Here is a 17,725-nt window from a genome sequence, read left to right as displayed (position 1 = left end):
TGCCTTTACCTCTCATCTCTCTGTGGGACTGCTGAGATTACAGATGTGAGCCAGCTGTGCAGCCTTATGTGGGCTCTGGGGGAACTGAACTCGAGTTTCCCACACTTGTACTTGTTGAGCAATACTTAAGACCTAGGTGGAGTTTTTTTTTTTTTGTATGTTTTAAAGTGTGTTTGTATGATACAGTCTAAAAAGTAAAACAGCGCTTTGGATTTTATTGCATGTTTATTTCTGTTTCTGAAGATCATACTGGTCCATTGTGGGGAGGTGAGTGAGATATACTATAAAGCCAAGATTAACCTTAAACTCATGATGTTTTTTTCTGCCTCAGATTCTCAAGTGCTAAGATTACAGGCATGTGCCTTCCCTCTTTTGGTGACAGTCTGTCTCTGCGACTACACATTTCTACTTTTTCACTGCAAACTTTATTATTTATTGCCATTCTTAAGTCAGTCCAATCTAAAGGTACAGGTGTATCCTCATTGTTACAATCTGTATATTGCTGACCACTCTTGGGTGGAGTAACATTTAATATGTTTGTGGTGGTGTGTTTCCTGGGAGGTGAGTTACTCAGCACAGATCTTTCCTTTCAGCAAGGTAATTTAAGGTCTCCTGGAAGCTCACTTTCAAGCAGGCTTGGGTACCCAAATATCCATCCAAAATTACTGCATTTCTTTCCTTCAATCGGGTAGGGATGGAGAGAAGCAGAGCGTTGAGGCCATGACCCACCTGGACAGACAAGTCCTTTCTGGTACTGTTCCCTTCACAAGACCCTGTCACTTGACTTCCTCTGACAGCCGGAAGATACTCCCAGGTTACAGCTCCAGGCTGTGGAGTGGGTAGACTTTCAGTAGGCAGCAGGCTGTCCCTACCCCTCCACAGGACACAGCAGGTTACAATCTAAAAGGGACAACTGTTGTGCTCATGGTTTAGGAGTCCTGTAAATGTGAGTCTCCAGGATAGAAATGAGGCAGCCAGGTGGCCAAGTGGAAGGGTAGTATTCTTCACGTTTAAGTCATTTGTTTCTCTTAAATATCTTCCCTTTCAAATGAATAGTTCAAGAAATGAGTAGCTTAAGTCATAGCTGCCAGATCTCCAGTTCCTTTAGAGACCTACATATGCGGGGTAGACCGTTATTTGCTAAACTGGAAAACAGTGCATTTAGGTCAATGGTTAGGGCCTTGTGTGATTTACTGAGAGATTTTGGCTTTTCTTGTAGGACAGGAGAACCCAGGGGAGTTAGAGAGTCCTGCCTAGAGCCTGAAGTTGGGCTAGCAGGTAGTCCTGCAGGTAGTCAGTCAGCAGCCATGAAGCAAGCAGAGGAAGGAGAGGGACAGCTGGGAGTCCCTCTTTAAGAAGAACTGGGCTTTGAAAATTTTATACATGATATTGAGACTTATCTTGCAGCCAGTCGCCTCAGAGGCAGAAGGTCAGTGATAATCTCATGTTTGGGGTTTGTGGGTGGTTGCTGCTTTACATAGCTGGGCAAGGAACCCTGGGGTTGCACAAGCTAGGCAAGTGCTTTCTCACTGAGCGCCACATTCCAACTCTTCCTTTATGATTGAACTTAGGTATGTCAAAAAATAAAACAACCACCAATTTTAATATCTCTCTCTCTCTCTCTCTCTCTCTTTCTCTCTCTCTGTGTGTGTGTGTGTGTGGTTGGCATATGAACAGGTTCAACTCTCATGAGCATAACCGTCCTGCAAGGACGGCTCCTGTATCATTCTGTAAGATGCCATCTCATCCCTGGGGAATAATGGAAGTTTAGGGCTTCACAGATGCATTAAACTTTCTTGGGCTCCAAATGCTCTCCTTAGGACCTATGTGCATTTCCACGCTGGGGCGCCTTGAACTTTTGTGCTTATCTGCTGGATGCTGGGTGAGCATTTATTAGTACTTGACAGTGCAAATACTGGAGGCCTCAGAGCTACAGGATCTTCTGGGCACGGGAACCAGGCATGGGCTCTGCCTCCTGGGAGAGAGAGCCAGTACATTCAAAGTTTTATTTTTAGTCAGAGTTTTTGTAGGAAGATAGCCTTGTGGGGAACCTGTCGATGCTGGTAGAAACAGGCAGGGTGCTTGCTTGTACTCCTTGCTTCCAAAGCATGAAGTTTAGATGCAGAAATAAAGCAATAAAGAGCGACAAGAGGATTATTGACGAAATGAATGGGATTGATGCTTTGGGTTCTCCTGAGTAATTAGTTCACGTTCTATTGTTACAGCAAAATACTTGATGCTGAGTTATAAAGATTTCTTCTGGAATCATCTTTACCTAAAGCGTGGTTGAAGTGTCCAGAATGGATGGTGTAGGTTACTCCTTGTTCTTTGTGGGATAGATAGGACTTTCTGTTCCCCTGGAGCCATATTTGCAGAGATAATGGATCTTGTGGTTTTTTTAATCCCCCATGGAACATGCACTGATGGTATTATATTGATTTGTGTTTCTGTTCCTTTTTAAAAGGTTTGCATCAGGAAAATATAGACTATTAATTTTAGAAACTCCAAGTGAAAAAAGTATCTTACTTATTCTTCCCATAATTTTATCTAAAATTATAAGGCAAACTGTTCTTCTGAAGAATTCAGCATCCTTAGAAAAAAAGAAGCCCCTGTGTGTCCACTCCTGTGCCTTTTATGAGAAGTCTAAGCTATTGGCAGTCTTTTCATTGGGCTGAGACCATGTCCCTTGGTCTTCTCACTGGAGATTTTAAATTTGCCTCAAGTGAAATAGCAAAGACTTACTTGTCAGTAAACTACCATAACATCCTAGGCCAGGGTATTTGGTGGTGAATAGTGAACAACATTTTAATGTTGTTTGCCTTCCTGAACGGTGGTAAAAAAAAAAAAAAGGAGATATTTATATATTTTGCTTCTTCCTGCCGCAGGTATATATCCAATGTTGAGAAATCTGGGGCTTCCCAACACATCAAATCCCTGTGACATCAGTGGCCAAAGGCTTGTGAGACTGTGGTACATTTAGGAAATGGGTGTATGTAGATCAATATGACTGTCTGAAATAGAGCTTTTCCTGGTATTTCTGGAGACTGTCTTTAGCATTTCTAAACGATCTTTTTTTTGAAGGTAGAAGCTTTACTGTCAAATAGGATTAGTGAGCCTTACACCTCTTATTAAAGCCAGAATTGCAAATGGGTCTTTAAAGAAAATGCATTAAAGTAAGTTCCTGCTTTATTCAAAGACAAAACAAGGATGGCAGGAAGGGCAGAGTGCGGGCTTTAGAGACAAAGTGAGCGCTGGGCTTTTGCTTATTTGACTGCTTGCTTTTTTGAGATAGGTTTCATTATGGAACCCAGGTTGGTCTTGAACTCATGATGATCCTCTTGCCTCATCCTCCCAAGTGCTGGGGTTGCAAGTGTGTGCTACCATGTCTGGCTAAGACATATTTTACATATACTGATAATCTACAGTATTTATGCTTCCAGACAGAATTCTTCACTGTAGTCCGGTGTAGACCTGGCATGCCAAGTGCTCTGGTGAGAGCTGTGGCTGGGATAAAACAGAGCCTCTTAACTACCATGTTGGCCTTTCCCTACCCACTAGCCAACACCCACTCCTGTGAGGACTTTCCCTTTCTTAATAAAACGTTCTCCATTTCTACTTCTAAGAAACAAAAGACACTCACTGTCAACTCCATATTCCCCGAGTGGCAGAGCTGTTCTAAGGTTATTGCATCAGGTGGATGCTGATTAATGGCTATTAGGGGGTGGAGCCCAGTTGAAGGGGGACTTCACCAGGAGTATGAATGCGAAGGGAACACTGGTCCCTGATGTCTCCTTCTCCTCCTCCTCCCACCTACCCCATTGCTCAAGGTGAGCAGCCTCTGCCTATGCTCTCCTCCGCCCTCTACGGTACCCTGTGCTGCCTCAGACAACAGCAGATAGAGCTGGGAGATCTCCGATGGGAACCTCTGAGCCTCAGCGAACTAATCTCTCCTTTAAAAAATTGTTTCCTTGACATTTTATCTCAGAGACCCAAAGTCAACACGGTGGTAAATTGAGCGCGATTGATTAATTCAACGTGGAGAAAGTCATTTTATTGAAAATAAGGTTTAACAGAAAATGGAACAAGCATTTCCATGTTAGCCCTTTTCTTTTCATAAACCATAGTGTTTTAGAAGTAGGAGTAAAGGATAAGTGATAATCTTTGTGCACATGCCTGTTTTTACATTGTGAGATTTCATTCATTCCCTTTGTTTGCTCCATTTGTTACCTTGGTGCTTTCCTAACTCAGCCACTGTCTTTGACTTTCTGCGACCCTTAGTTGACCTTTGAACTGTAGGACCATACAATTTTGAGGGCAGATGGGAAAGGCGAACTCTAGGTAGAGCGGAGACAAACAACCTAGAAATATTCGGGAAACAACAAAGAAAGGACCTCTCTCTAAAGACCACCTTGCTTTCAAAGGGGCTTTTAAATGTGTCGTCAACTTTCACAGTAATTCTGTGGGGGGTTGTTTTCTATAAATAACCAAAAAGCCAGAAGAGATGAGTTAGATTTCTGTTTTACAGCTTTGGACAGAACTGTTGCCAAATGGATCTAGCAATACTGGTTTTTATTTCTTCATTTAAAATATTTTATCATATTATTTAACTGTAGTCTTTTTTTTTTTTTAATACCGAGTTTTACTATATAATCAGGCCGACCTTGAGCCTGCCTCCCTCCTCAGTTTCCCCAGTGTAGGTGTGTGCCACCACAGCTGCCACAGCCACCCAATTGTAGTCCTTTTAAAGAATTATGGATTCCACATGCCAACATAGCATAGTAAGCTGTGACCAAAAATAAGTGGAAAATAGAGGATAAGAGAAAATAGGAGCAAGGGAAAGGAAGCCGAGCCAGAGGTTAAAGAGGAAAATGCATTTAGCTGACAGGCTTCAAGCAGTCAAAGGCTGAAGGGGCGATCCATCAGGAGAATACACGTCCATTAGAGAGAGGCTGTGCTCAAATGCAAGGCTATGCTGAATCCAGAACAGGGAATCTGCCTCTGGGAAGTAAAACGATGTTGTTGACAGGAACCACAAACCTACCACATTCCCTAGGAAAATGGTAGGGAACGGGCAATCTGTTCTAACATGTCTATGCAGAGCAATCCTAGAACATCCCGTGGGCCCTGTTATATGATACTGGTACACAGCACCCACATGGCCACTCACAACTGTGTATAACTACAGCTCCAGAGGATCCAACACCTTCTGATCTCAGAGGGCACACGTGGTACATAGACATATACTCAGGCAACACACACACACACACACACACACACACACACAACATACACATAAATAAAGGATTTTTCAAAGTTGACATGAGGGATAAGCTCTAGTGTAGAGAGATTTCAGGATGACACTATTCCATGGTTCTTGTGTATTGTATAATATCTATGAGAGGGAGCTAAGAGCATCCCACAGGAGACAAGCTCCACATCTGAAGTGTGAAGATGCTTGTTATCCTGGTTTGGTCATTACATGTTGGATTTGTGTGTCACATTATCGCTCTACAGTCCAGAATAATGGATAGTTCCTGCATTAATTACAACTAAAATGTAAGAGCTGCTCCTTTGATCCTGTATAACGCTCTGCTCCCCATCCTGTTTCTTGCCCTGGAGAGCAGGTGCATTAGAAGAGAGCAGTTGCAGCCATAGCTGCATAATCCTCCTAGATTATCCCGGGCCAGCCTTAAGCTCCCTAAACACACAGGAACCGAGCACACTTCTGCTGTCTTTGTTTTCAGGCCGTGGTGTGAAGGGCTACGCGCCATGCCTCATGTCTGCCGCTGCAGAAGATGCTGCTCCATAGGTAATGGATGCTGTTGTCACAGCCTTTTTGAAAACAGACATCACCACTACCGGGTATGGGGGGAAAGAGGACCATAGCAGAAACAGCAGGGCTTGAGGAGATGATGGTAGTGAACAGGCTTTCAATGTCACACCCTTTCAGTGCAGATTGTAGGCTGGCAGTTTAAGACAAAGTGAAACAGTGTTTGTTTGTGGAGGGAACGCTTTCTGTCTATAATCGTTAGCTGCGTGTATTTCACATATGTCGAATCCCTTGAAATACTGTTTAAGGGAGAGGAAAGTTTCAATGCTTCATTGTGTGACTAGTAAGAAACCCATCAGTTCTGCTGTGAGAGCGTCTTGGATTTTTTTCTGTGGTTTTGAAGTAGCCGGTTTGCTTGAATGGTCACCAGAGGACAGCTGTAAAATTAGAATTATGGCTCCCGATTGGGAATCATGATATTCATCTTGCTTTCACCTGGCTTTTTCCTGAGAGTCAGCAGCAAGCAGAAGAGTCATTGGCTGAGCATGAAGTGTGGGGCTTGTTCCTTAGTGCTGCCGGAAGAAAGGTGATCCTCTCTTTCCACCTAAAGTTGTTTCGAGACAGTTTCTTTTGGTTTAATATCATGCTGGTTATCCTTAGGCATCCCATTCATTCGTGTAGCTTAAGACTAGTGGTGTGCCAAAGGCTGGAAGAGAAACATTCCAAGAAGGTGAATTGCATCTTTGTCTCTGAGCATCCTTTAAGAGGCAAGATAACATAAGGACTGTAATGGGGGACAAACCTAACCGGCTGCTCACCAGCATGGGTTGCATTTGAACCGAGTGTGTCAGTCCTTATTATGTGAGGAGAATGGCATTCTCATTATCCTGGGCATAGATAAGTGGCAGTGCTTTGTGTTGAATCTACAAGATGAGACGACATGTAAAATACTCATAAAATACATCACCATTATCACTTTAAGCAAATCTTTTAAAAAATGTACCTATTTTTATCTTATGTGTATGAGTGTTTTGTCTGCATGTGTGTATGTGTGTTTAGGCCTGTCATCTTCAGAGGCTAGGGGAGAGTGCGAGGGTTCCTGGAGTTACAGATAGTTGTGAGCTACTGATTGGGCGCTGGAACCAAACTCAGTTACTGCTCCAGTCTCTAACTGCATTAAACGCTGAGCTGCCTCTCCAGCCCACCGCCACTATTTATATATGTATAGGTACGCTCATTGAGTAAACCACTAATTGTCTAATCATCAAAGGCATCCATCTCCAGCACTCTTTTTAGCTTGCAAAATTGGAATTACATAGTCTCATTAAACACTAAGGCTGCGTTTCCCCCTCTCCCCAGCCTCTGGCCCCTACCTCCTTCTTAGAAAGTCTCACCATCCTAAGTACCTCATGCAAGTTCCATCTTAGGATACTTTTTTTAGATTAGCTTTTATCACCAAGCACAATGCCCTCAAATTTCATTCCTGATGTAGCATATGCTAAGATTCCCTTCCCTTTAGTGGCCAAGTGACCATCCACTGCATATAAATAACATAGTTGGGCTATTTACTGACCCATCCATGACCGCTAGAATTGTTTCTATAGTTTTGCTACTGTGAATACTGGTGTCGTGAACATGGGCCTAGAAATAACTCACCATGACCATGATGTCAGTGATTTGGGACATGTACTAAAATGGAAACTGTCAACTCATATGACAATCCTGCTGATTTTTGAAGAACCACCATAAAACCACCTCACTCTGTAGACCAGGCTGGCCTTGAACTCAGAAATCCTTCTGCCTCTTCCTCCCAAATGCTGGGACTTAAGGTATGTGCCACCATCGCCTGGCTAAAACCACCCTTAACAGGGATACATTTTATATTTCTACCAACAACTCTCTCTTTGGCAACTCTTGTTCTTTTCAATTATTTTAAAATCAGCCTATCTTGATGGGTGTGAGGTGGACTCTCACCTTAGTTTTGATCTGCGTCTTGCTGATGAATAGCGATGCTGATGGACTCTCGCCTTAGTTTTGATCTGCCTCTTGCTGATGAATAGCGATGCTGAATCTCTCTTCACTCTGGTTATCTTCTTTGGAGAGTGGCCTTTTGATGTCCTTTGCCCACGTTTGCTTCTGCTTGGATTTCCCTACTGTTGAAGTCCTGAATTCTCTCTCTGTTTCAGATACTCACCCTTTGTCAGTCAGATATTTGGTTTGCAGTAAATGTTTTCCCTATTCTCTGTGTGATAGTCTATTGACACACAACCCCTGTTTAATTTTAACCAAGCCCAGGTTGTCTGACTTATTAACTGTGCCTTTGATGCTATCCAAGAACTCCTGGCCATATGTAATTCACCAAGTTCATTTTTCACAGTTTAATAGAATCCTAATAACCATGAAGCAGATTGACATTTTCTTGCTGTAACACTACATACAGACTCATATATACACATAGCAAGCAAATGAAAATGTAGAGTTTTCTGCACTAACAATTATGACTAATGTTAAGTTCAGGTGTAAATTTACATTTATTTTGACATGAAAAGTGTTTTAGGAAAAGAAACTATTTTCTTGACATATTTAAGGACAAATGTTCCTTCAAGGCTTTCCAGTGACAGAAACTCTCTTATGAGACACTCATGTCAGCCGAGTAAGCCAAAGAGCCTTCGACTCCACTCTCACGACCCGAAGCAAGAAGAAGTATTCGCCAGGCAAAGGGAGAAAAGACTGCTACTGCTCTGAGTGTGCCTGTGACTGTGTCCCCCTCACAACAGGAAAATAGCGTTGACCCCTCCCCACAGCATGTCCAAGTCAGAAGTGGTTTTATCCCAGGTGAGAGAGGACAGGCATGTTCTGTGTGGGGAGGACTCATCATCCTCCTGCCTCAGACTCCCAAATGGTAGGATTGCAGGTGTGTACCGCTGGGCCAGATGGAGTTCTTAAAGCAGGGCCTTGCAGGGGAGCTGCCTTGAAATTGCACTTCTTGTGGAAGCCATATTTCTTCTTTTTGAGTGTTGTTCAATGAGTACTTCGTTCTGAGACCATCTTGAAGGATCGAGTATGAAGAGCCCTGTGTTTTCCTAAGCGATCCTTATTTCCTTCTCCTTCGTTACTCTCAAGTATGTAGAAAGACCTAGTTCTTGGCACCCAATGGCTGTTACTCTCCTCCTTCTGCTGTCTGTTCGTCCATCCTCTTGCTCAGTTTCCAAGTGTGCCTGTTTGCCGTTTGCCTCAGTCTGCAGAGCTTGTCTCTTATCTGCTCACTGTCTTCCTCTCTCATCTTTATTCCCCCCTTTTGCTTTGAGTTTGCTTTCTTTCTTCAGCTTCTCGGGATAAAAAGCTCACATCCCTCTGTTGAATTTCCTGTGGCTGTGACCAGATGTCCGGCAGAAGTCTTTCCCAAGGAGATGTTTGCTTTGGCTTGTCATTTCAGTGGATTTAATCTATCATGAAGGAGAAGACAGGCGGGTGGGAGCTGTGGCTGGTCACACTGCAGTGGCTGACAGGAAGTAGAGAATGGGACCTGACGTGGCACCGGGGTGTACCTTCAAAGATCCGCCCCCAGCTTTACTTCCCATCCGAGTCTATCCGTGACCTTCCGAAACACTCTCACCAGCCGACGACCATGTGTTCAAACATCGAATCTGTTTAGACCATTTCACAGCCAAACCATAACTTAGACATTCTGTCTGTTCTGAACATTTAAAGCTGTACACTGTCTAAGTCATGCCATGCGGCCTGAGCTTTCCTTGGGCTGGCCAGGTTCACATGCACTTCCCATGTCATTAGACAGTGGGTCGCATATTGACTAGCCCTGATCTACCTTTAACCACTACACAAATGTCCAAACACATTCCCTTGAAGGCATCCACAGACTAGAGATGTTCAAAGAGAGCTCTTTCCAGCACTCTCTTTCCTCCACTGCCCTGATATTCTGTGGTTAGTGTTGCTCTTGTCTCTTGCTTGGGCTTTCTGTCATGGTAATTTTTCTCCTCTCTGGTTTCCTCTCTCTGGAGATAGCTCTGTCAACTCCACCATCTCTCTCAATCCCCTACCCTGAGCATGACCCTCTGGATCCCCCTGCTTTATGCTTCTTCCTGTCTGTTTTTGCACCACCCTCTCTCACCTCTCAGATTTGTCAGTGCCACAGTTAGAGTGTTTTAGATGCTCCCCAGGGATGCTGAGTCCTTCAACCTGGCTTCTGTCCCTCAAGCCTACCTCCCTTCAGCACACAGTGCACACCTTGTTTCTTTTCACCTTCCAGAATGTGACCCTGAACATTTAGTTTTGAACATTTAGTTTTGTCTTGGTAGACTTTAATATGTTTTTTTGTCTATTTAGAAAGCTGTTTTGTGGTACTGAGACTTATTTGTTGTTCTTAAAATTGGGGCCTAGTCATTTTCCCACTATGGGGATTTGCCCTGATTGGTCTTGCTCCCCTTCAGCATGCCTTCTTGTGTGCTTGTGTGAGGCTGGGCACACATGCTCTGATGGTGTGCACTTGGCATTCTTTGTCCTTGTCTCCTTAACCTTCAAGAAGGGCAGTGCCTGTCCCCAGCATTTCTGTCCTGAGTGCATGTACTATTCCTAGCTCAAAGTGGGCCTGGTTTTATTGACTAAGTTGAGGTATGCTGACTTTAGTCAAGTATTGATTTTTTTTTAAAAACATTTTAGCCAAAATCTCCATTCTCATGTACTGGCATAAACCCCTAGTCTACTTAATCAGAGATTACAGAAGGAAAGGACAATTTAAAGAGGCTACTGAGAAGGAGGGAGGACGACTCCCTAGTCTCAACAACACGTGGGATTCCTGTAGAGAATGGCTGGGCCCAGAGACAGGGTGGGTAGTGGAGGCAGGAACCTGCAGGGCTTGACTGGTTGATGGAAGCCCAAGAAACCCTATGGACCGAAAGTGTAGGATGCTGGAGGAAGGCCCCCATGACCATTTGGTAGGTTTGAGGTGGGCAGGGTGAAGAGCAAGGTTAAGCTTCCCTCGACAGCATCACTGCTCCTTTATTCAGTGGGACCTGAAGCAGCTGATCAAGTCGTAAAATGATGGGGTATAGATTAAAGGCAATAGGTGTCGGTGGGATTGGATGTTCTCCCTCCCTCCCTCCCTCCATTCACCCTTCTCTCCTCCCATTCCTTCCTTCCTTCTCTCCTCTCCCCTCTCAGATTCTCTAGAGCACATTGAGTCTCTAGACTTCAGAGTTGGTGGTGATGCTTGGGCTGGCCTCCATCCTGGCTGCCTTTGTCACCGAATGCCTACCCCCTGCTTCCCCCGTCCATGTGTCCAAGCCACCACCCTCTTCTCCTGACCATGCCTTACTCACAGGAAAGCCAGCTAAGCTACTTCAGAATGCACCCTGCATACCTCTTCTGACATTTGAGACTCAGTAGAGAATGTGTGTTGATGGGCTTCACCCACTTTTCACCTAAGCAACTCCAAGTGGAAGGAGGGCAGAATATGCTTACACACAGTTCCACAGGAGTGTCTCAAACTGCCGCCCTGCCCTGCCCTGCCCTGCCCTCAGCAGACAGTTCCCTGGAGCTAGTGAATTTGTGACTCTTGTAACTAACTGGTCAGGGTAAAATGGCTCTTCTGGGGGCTCATAGGCTTGGGGTGGGATTATCTGGCTCCCTTCTGCAGGAGCGGAACCACATTGCTAGCCTTGCCTCATTTTCCAAGGAGACTGTGGTATTGAATCACCGGGTATTTTTATGAGGTTTCTCACTGAGTGAAATATTTATTATGGGAAGGACATTATAAATTCAAAATTTATCTAAAACAAATCTGTCTGACTAGAGCTGAACATTTTTTTTCCGGCTAAGCAGAAAAGAGTGAGGAGATTCTTTTGATGCTGTGTGGGGGAGGCAGGGAGGTTGAGACAACTTTTATTTTCTTAACTTAATCTAGAGAACAGTGGGGTGGCTAGGAATTCCTAAGTAATTATCCACATGTCCAATATCCATGTCAAATTGCTTTTCAGATTAAATGAGTCAAGTAAAACTTGAACATTTTTCTAATTCACATTCCCCCCTCCTGTTTAAGTGTCGTAAAGACTTAGGTTTCAACAAATAACATTTAGTAGAACTCAGTTTATTATGTCATTTCTCCTTAGCTGCTAAGTAAGAGGTGTTTTAATAGATTTTAGAGCCCCCTCTCTGTAAAGATGCTTGTATAGGAATTGTATGTACTTATGGTGCAGTGTGACATTTCAGATCGAGTATACCATGTACAATGGCCAGGTCAGTGTTGTGGGTATATTATTCAGGGAAGCTTAAGGCCTTTTTTTTTCCCTGAAAGAATTTTAGCTTGTAAACTGGCTAAAATTTGGCTGCACTGGGTTAGGGAATCACAAACCAATTTTTTAGTTTTACTCATTTAAACGGGCTTCATGTAGATAAGTATAACTAAAGTGTTCCTTCAGAATAATAAAATAATTTCTTATGTTTCTCAATTATGGACAGTTGTAAGAAAATTCCTTATGATTTCTGTAAATTAAACCTGTAGACAAAATGAGAATCTTTTCCCAGAATCAGTTGTGACTTCAAAAGTCTGTATTTGACCATTTCTTATCTGACTGGTTTCTCTTCTGAATATCCTTCCTGGCACACCACTTGGTGGTTTTAATTGTATGTGTGTTGTATGGTATGTGCATCTACTTTTCTAATATAAATATTTAAGCTATAAATGTCTATGATTAAGTACATAATTTTTGACATTTATTGATGTTCAGTCCATAATTGTTCCCTGCATTTCCTCTGAATGGTCCCTGATTTTCAAGTGTTTATGTAATTTTCAAAAGCTGTTGATTTCCTTCAAGTTGGAGCAGAGAATTCATCCTCTCAGTGTTTTCCATGCAGAGATGGTAGGTGATGGTACTGGTGAAGGCTGCCTTGCCAGGCAGTGTGCCCCTCCTTTGTTGGACAGAGTGCTCTATAGGTGTCCTTGGTATAAAGGTGCTGTATGGTGTTTGTGCTCAGCCTTCTGGCTTTGGAAGAAGTGCAGTACTGACTGGTATTGTAGCTGTGTCTTGATCTACTTCCACATATGAACAGATTCCTTTCCTTCCGTATTTGTTAATAGATGCTAAATTATGTGTTACTATTGCTGTTGATAGACACCATGACCAAAAGCCACCTGGGGAGGAAAGGGTTTATTTGGCTTATAGTCCATTGAGGGAAAGCAGGACAGGAACTCAGGCAGGATTGTGGAGACAGAAACTGAAGAAGGAATGCCTCATACCACCTTGCTCAATTCATTTTCTTAGTCAACCCAGGAGCACCTGCGTAGGGGTTAGCACCACCCATAGTGGGCTATGCCCTCCCACATCAATCATTAATCAAGAAAACATCTCACAGGCTAACTCACAGGCCAGCCTTACAGAGGTATTTTATCACTTGTGGTACCCTCTTCTCAGATAACTCTAGAGTGTGTTAAATTGACAAAACAAAAGAAACAAACAAAAGCACTAAGGGTTGTTCATTCCTCTTGGAAAACTGACCCATTCATCATTATAAACTGAGTCTTTAACTCTGGTAGTCTTTCTTATTCTAAGACCTACCTGACTTCCTGGTCCTTTGGCTCTTATATTCTTTCTGCTCCCTCTTCAATAATGTCCCCTGAGCCTTTAATGTAGGATAGCGGTTGTATGGTAGATGTCTCAGTTGTGTTGAATACAGCAGTCTGTTGAGCTCTGCATGTTGACCCATTGTAGATTTCTGTAATGGTCTCCATCTGGTACATAGAGAAGTTCCTTTAATGAGAGGTGAGAACTACACATATCTGCGGATCAGGATGAGTTTTTAGAATGGAGTTAGCAATTATCCTGGTTTAGGAAACTGAAAGTAGTAGGATCTCCTCTAGGGACCATGACCTTCCCAGCCACTGATGCTTGGCTAGACTTATAGTATCAGCTGTGAATTTCCTCTTATGGAGGAACCTTAATTCTAATTATACAGCTGCTGATTATCCCCAAGATGCACCATTGGGGATATCTTGATGGACTGGTCATTCTTGTGGACCATAGGTTTTATCACTGTGTAGGAATGTCCCCCATCGGCAAGTCGCATAGCACCTCCTGATACTCTGAGAGTTAGTTGTCAGAGAGGAGGTTCTTGGTCAGCCCCTGATCAGTTGCTCAAAGTCTTGTGACTGAAGTATGTGATGTCTGCAATAATAATAGTCTTACCTTCGGGTCCTAGGAGGAAACGAAGGGCAACTGTACCAGGGACTTCCAGTGGCTGAGGAATTGAAGTTCAATTCAAGATTCAACAGCAAGCACTAGGGAACTCCAGGCAATATGGCTCAAAAGCTCTTCATTGAGCTTCTCTGAAGCTTTTATTCCAAAATAGTGCAGGGTTCAAAGCAGAGATAGAGAAACAATGAAACCCTTACAGATTATCAGGTATGTTCATGATACAGCAGGTCTCATGGACAAATGGGGTGCTTGCACAATGAACTTTAGTGTGCTAAGCTGCATTGCTGAAGAGGAGGGGGAGGAAAAACCTTGCCTAGGGCATTTCTTGGCTTGGGGAGACAATCCTCTCAGGAGAGTAAACAAAGCTCTGTGGGAACAGGGTTCACAGAGCAGGGTAGTGTAGGAAAGTCTATTATATGCAGGCTACATAACAGTCTACACTGTTTGCAGTAGTTCTCTTGAACTCCCCTGAACCAATGGATGTTTCAATGCCTGGCACTGAGGTTTTTGTTAGTTTATGACTTTCAGGGAGAACATTATCACCCCAGTGACTTAACTTCATCATGCTCATCATGATCATATTATCATCACCAATACATATATTCATATATATTATATATTCATTTTAAAATAAACATAAAATAAAGTTCCCCTGTGGCTTTTCCAAACATCTTTAATGTCACTTAGCCCTATCCCTTTATTCTTTAGTCTCACCCTCTACTCTCTTCCCCAGTTAGAATCTCCCTTTGTTTTCCCCATTTCTCCCCTTCTCATCTCAAGAGCCACCCCCCCTCCGTGTTCCCCTTTCTTTCCTGGTTTCTGTGGTTATCCAGGTTATATACTCACAACCAATGATTGGGAGCTACGATCCACAAATAATAGAGAACATGAGATGTTGTCTTTCTGGGTCTGGTTTACCTCACTCCATATAATATTTTCTAGTTCCATCCATTTACATGCAAATATCATGATTTCACTTTTCTTTAAAACTGCATATAGTTTCATTGTTATATACATATACATATATATATATATGTATATATATATATTTCATTATCCATTTGTTAGTTGAAGGAAACTTAAAGTTATTCCCATTTCCTAGCTCTTGTGCCTAGAGTGGTAATTAACTTGGCAGAGCAAGCATCTGTGTAGGAGGACATCAATTCCCTCGGGCATATTTCCAGGCATGGCCCAGCTGAGATCTTATAGGGTTTCTATTGTTGTCAAGGAATACCATGGCCAAAAGCAACTTTAGAGGAAAGGGTTTATTCACCCTTATACTTCTGCATCACTGTTCATCATTGAAAGAAGTCAGGGCACGAGCTCGAACAGGGCAGAAACATGGGAGGCAGGAGCTGATGCAGAGGCCGTTGGAGGAGTGCTATTTACTAGCTTGTTCCTCATGGCTTGCTCAGCCTGCTTTCTCACAGAATCCAGGACCACCAGCCCAGAACTGGCCCTACCCACAATGGGCTATGCCCTTCTCCATCAATCACTAATTTCAAAATGCCCCATAGACTTGCCTTCAGTGAGATCTTATAGAGCTGTTTTCTCAGTTGAGTTTCCCTCCTCTCAGATGACTCTAGTCTGAGCCAAGCTGATTTAAGACTAGCCAGCACACTGGTCATATGGTAGATCTACTTTTAACTTTTAGAGAATTCCCCATGTAGATTCTCATAGCAACTGACCAGTTTGCCCTCCTCCCAACAGAGAAGTGTGCCCCTTTCCCACATCCTTGCCCATGTTTGTTGCCAGTTATTTTCTTGATCTTGGCCATCCTGACTGGGGTAAGATGAACTCTGGAAGTAGTTTTAATTCACGTTTTTTTCTAATTGTTAAGGATATTAAACATCTTTTCAGATATTTCCTCTTTATCTCTGTTCGTATTTATAGTTTATTTTTTTTAGTTGGCTCATTTATTAATTGTTGGCCTTAATTAGTGGCAAATGGAGTGTCCCATTCAGAAAGTCTTTTCCTGCATCGTTATCTTTTATTTTTAATTTAATTTAATTTTTTACTCATTCACTTTACATCCCACTCACTGTCCCCCTCCCAGTCACCCTTCCCCGAAATCTTTCCTCCCTCCTCCCTCCCCTTCTCCTCTGAGCAGGTGGGACCCCCCCTGGTATCCCCCCACCCTGGCACTTCAATCTCTATAAGGCTAGGTGCTTCCTCTCCCACTGAGACCAGACATAGCAGCCTAGCTGAACATATCCCACATACAGGCAACAGCTTTTGGCATAGCCCCCATTCCAGTTGTTCAGGACCCACATGAAGACCAGGCTGCGCATCTGCTACATAGGTGCATGGAGGCCTAGGTCCAGCCTGTGTATGTTGTTCGGCTGTTGGTTCAGACTGAGAGCCCCAAGGGAAGGGTACAGGTTAGTTGGTCTTTCTGTGGAGTTCCTATTCCCTTCAGGACCCACAATCCTTCCTCCTATTCTTCCGTAAGAGTCTCTAAGCTCTGCCACTGTTTGGCTGCTGCACCCTTATCATGTAGGGTACTGCCTGTGTTTTCCTCTAAGAGTTTGGGTGTTTAGGATTTCACATTGAGGCCTTCGATTCATTTGGCTGTGGGGGTGAGGCAGGATGACAGATACAGGTCTATTTTAATGCTTCTATGTGTGGACATTCAGTTTGTTGAAGATGCTACCTTTCCACAAGTGTGCATTTTCTGGCATCTTTGCCGAATATCAGATAGCTGCAGTTTTTGTGTACTCAAGTTTGGGTGTTCTATTTTGTTTAATTGATCTATATGTCTATTTTTATGCTGTTACCATACTGGGTTTTTATTATTATTATTATTATTATAGCTCTGTCATGTAGATTGAAATCTGGCATCATAACCCCCCCCCACTCTCCCCAGTTTGTATCTTTTGCTCAGGATTGTTTTGGCTTTGCGGGGGATCTTTTGTGATTCAAGATGATATGAATTTTAAAATGCTTTTTCTATTTCTGTGAACAATGTCATGGGAAATTGGATTGAGATGGCAGTGAGTATATACATTGCCTTTCACAACGTTAGTTCTGTCAGTTGTGAACATGGGAGGTCTGTCTGTCGTTTAGTGACTTCCTCAATCTCTTCCTTTAGAGATTTAAAGTTTTCATTCTGGTGGACTTTCAGTTTCTTTGTTAGGTTAATTACTAAATATATTTTTGGCTATTATGAGTGTTAACTTTCTACTAATGGGATATCATAAAACTGAAAAGTTTTTTTTATAGCAAAGGAAACAATAAGTAAAGAGAAGTCCCTTGAATGGGAGAGAAACATTGCCAGCTATAAATTTAATAGATGATTGATAGTGTAGCAGTGATCTTTTTCTGAGCATGTGTGTAGAAAGGCTACTGATCTTTTCCAGTTGATTTTATATCCTGCCACTTTGCAAGTGTTGGTTATTTCTAGAAGTTTCAGGATGGAGTGTCTGTGATTTCTTATATATAAAATATATCATCTGTCAATAGGGTTAATTTGAGTTCTTCTTTTCCTATTTGTCTCCTTTTACTTTCTTCTTGTCTTATTGCTCTGGCTAGTGGTTTGAGCACCATATTGAAAAGGAATGTGAGCAGTAGACTGCTTCGGCTCATTTTTTTTTCTGAATTTTGTCTTTCTTGCTTAGTATTTTTTAAATTAGATATTTTCTCTATTTACATTTCAAATGATATTTTCTCTCTTATTTACCCTTCCCTCCCCCAAAAAACAAAAACAAACAAAAAAACCCCAAAACAACAAACAAACCCTGTTTCCTCC

General features: G+C 42.7%; 1 protein-coding gene across 6 annotated transcripts in view; it reads left to right on the top strand.

The window, feature by feature from the left end:
- Positions 1-17,725, top strand: part of Atp8a2 (ATPase phospholipid transporting 8A2) — a 554,904-nt gene that overhangs the window by 66,229 nt on the left and 470,950 nt on the right. Inside the window, exon 1 of one of the 6 annotated variants that reach the window (XM_031362596.1) lies at positions 5,727-5,809. The exons of the other annotated variants lie outside the window; for them this stretch is intronic. Coding sequence (XP_031218456.1) covers positions 5,770-5,809 — 40 coding nt within the window. The 5' untranslated portion in view covers positions 5,727-5,769. Of the gene's footprint in view, positions 1-5,726; positions 5,810-17,725 lie in introns of those variants that run through there. 6 annotated transcript variants of the gene reach the window in all.

Source organism: Mastomys coucha, unplaced genomic scaffold (assembly GCF_008632895.1).
Source record: "Mastomys coucha isolate ucsf_1 unplaced genomic scaffold, UCSF_Mcou_1 pScaffold9, whole genome shotgun sequence".
In the NCBI taxonomy this organism is placed as follows: domain Eukaryota; kingdom Metazoa; phylum Chordata; class Mammalia; order Rodentia; family Muridae; genus Mastomys; species Mastomys coucha.
This window is presented reverse-complemented; position numbering and strand designations above follow the sequence as displayed.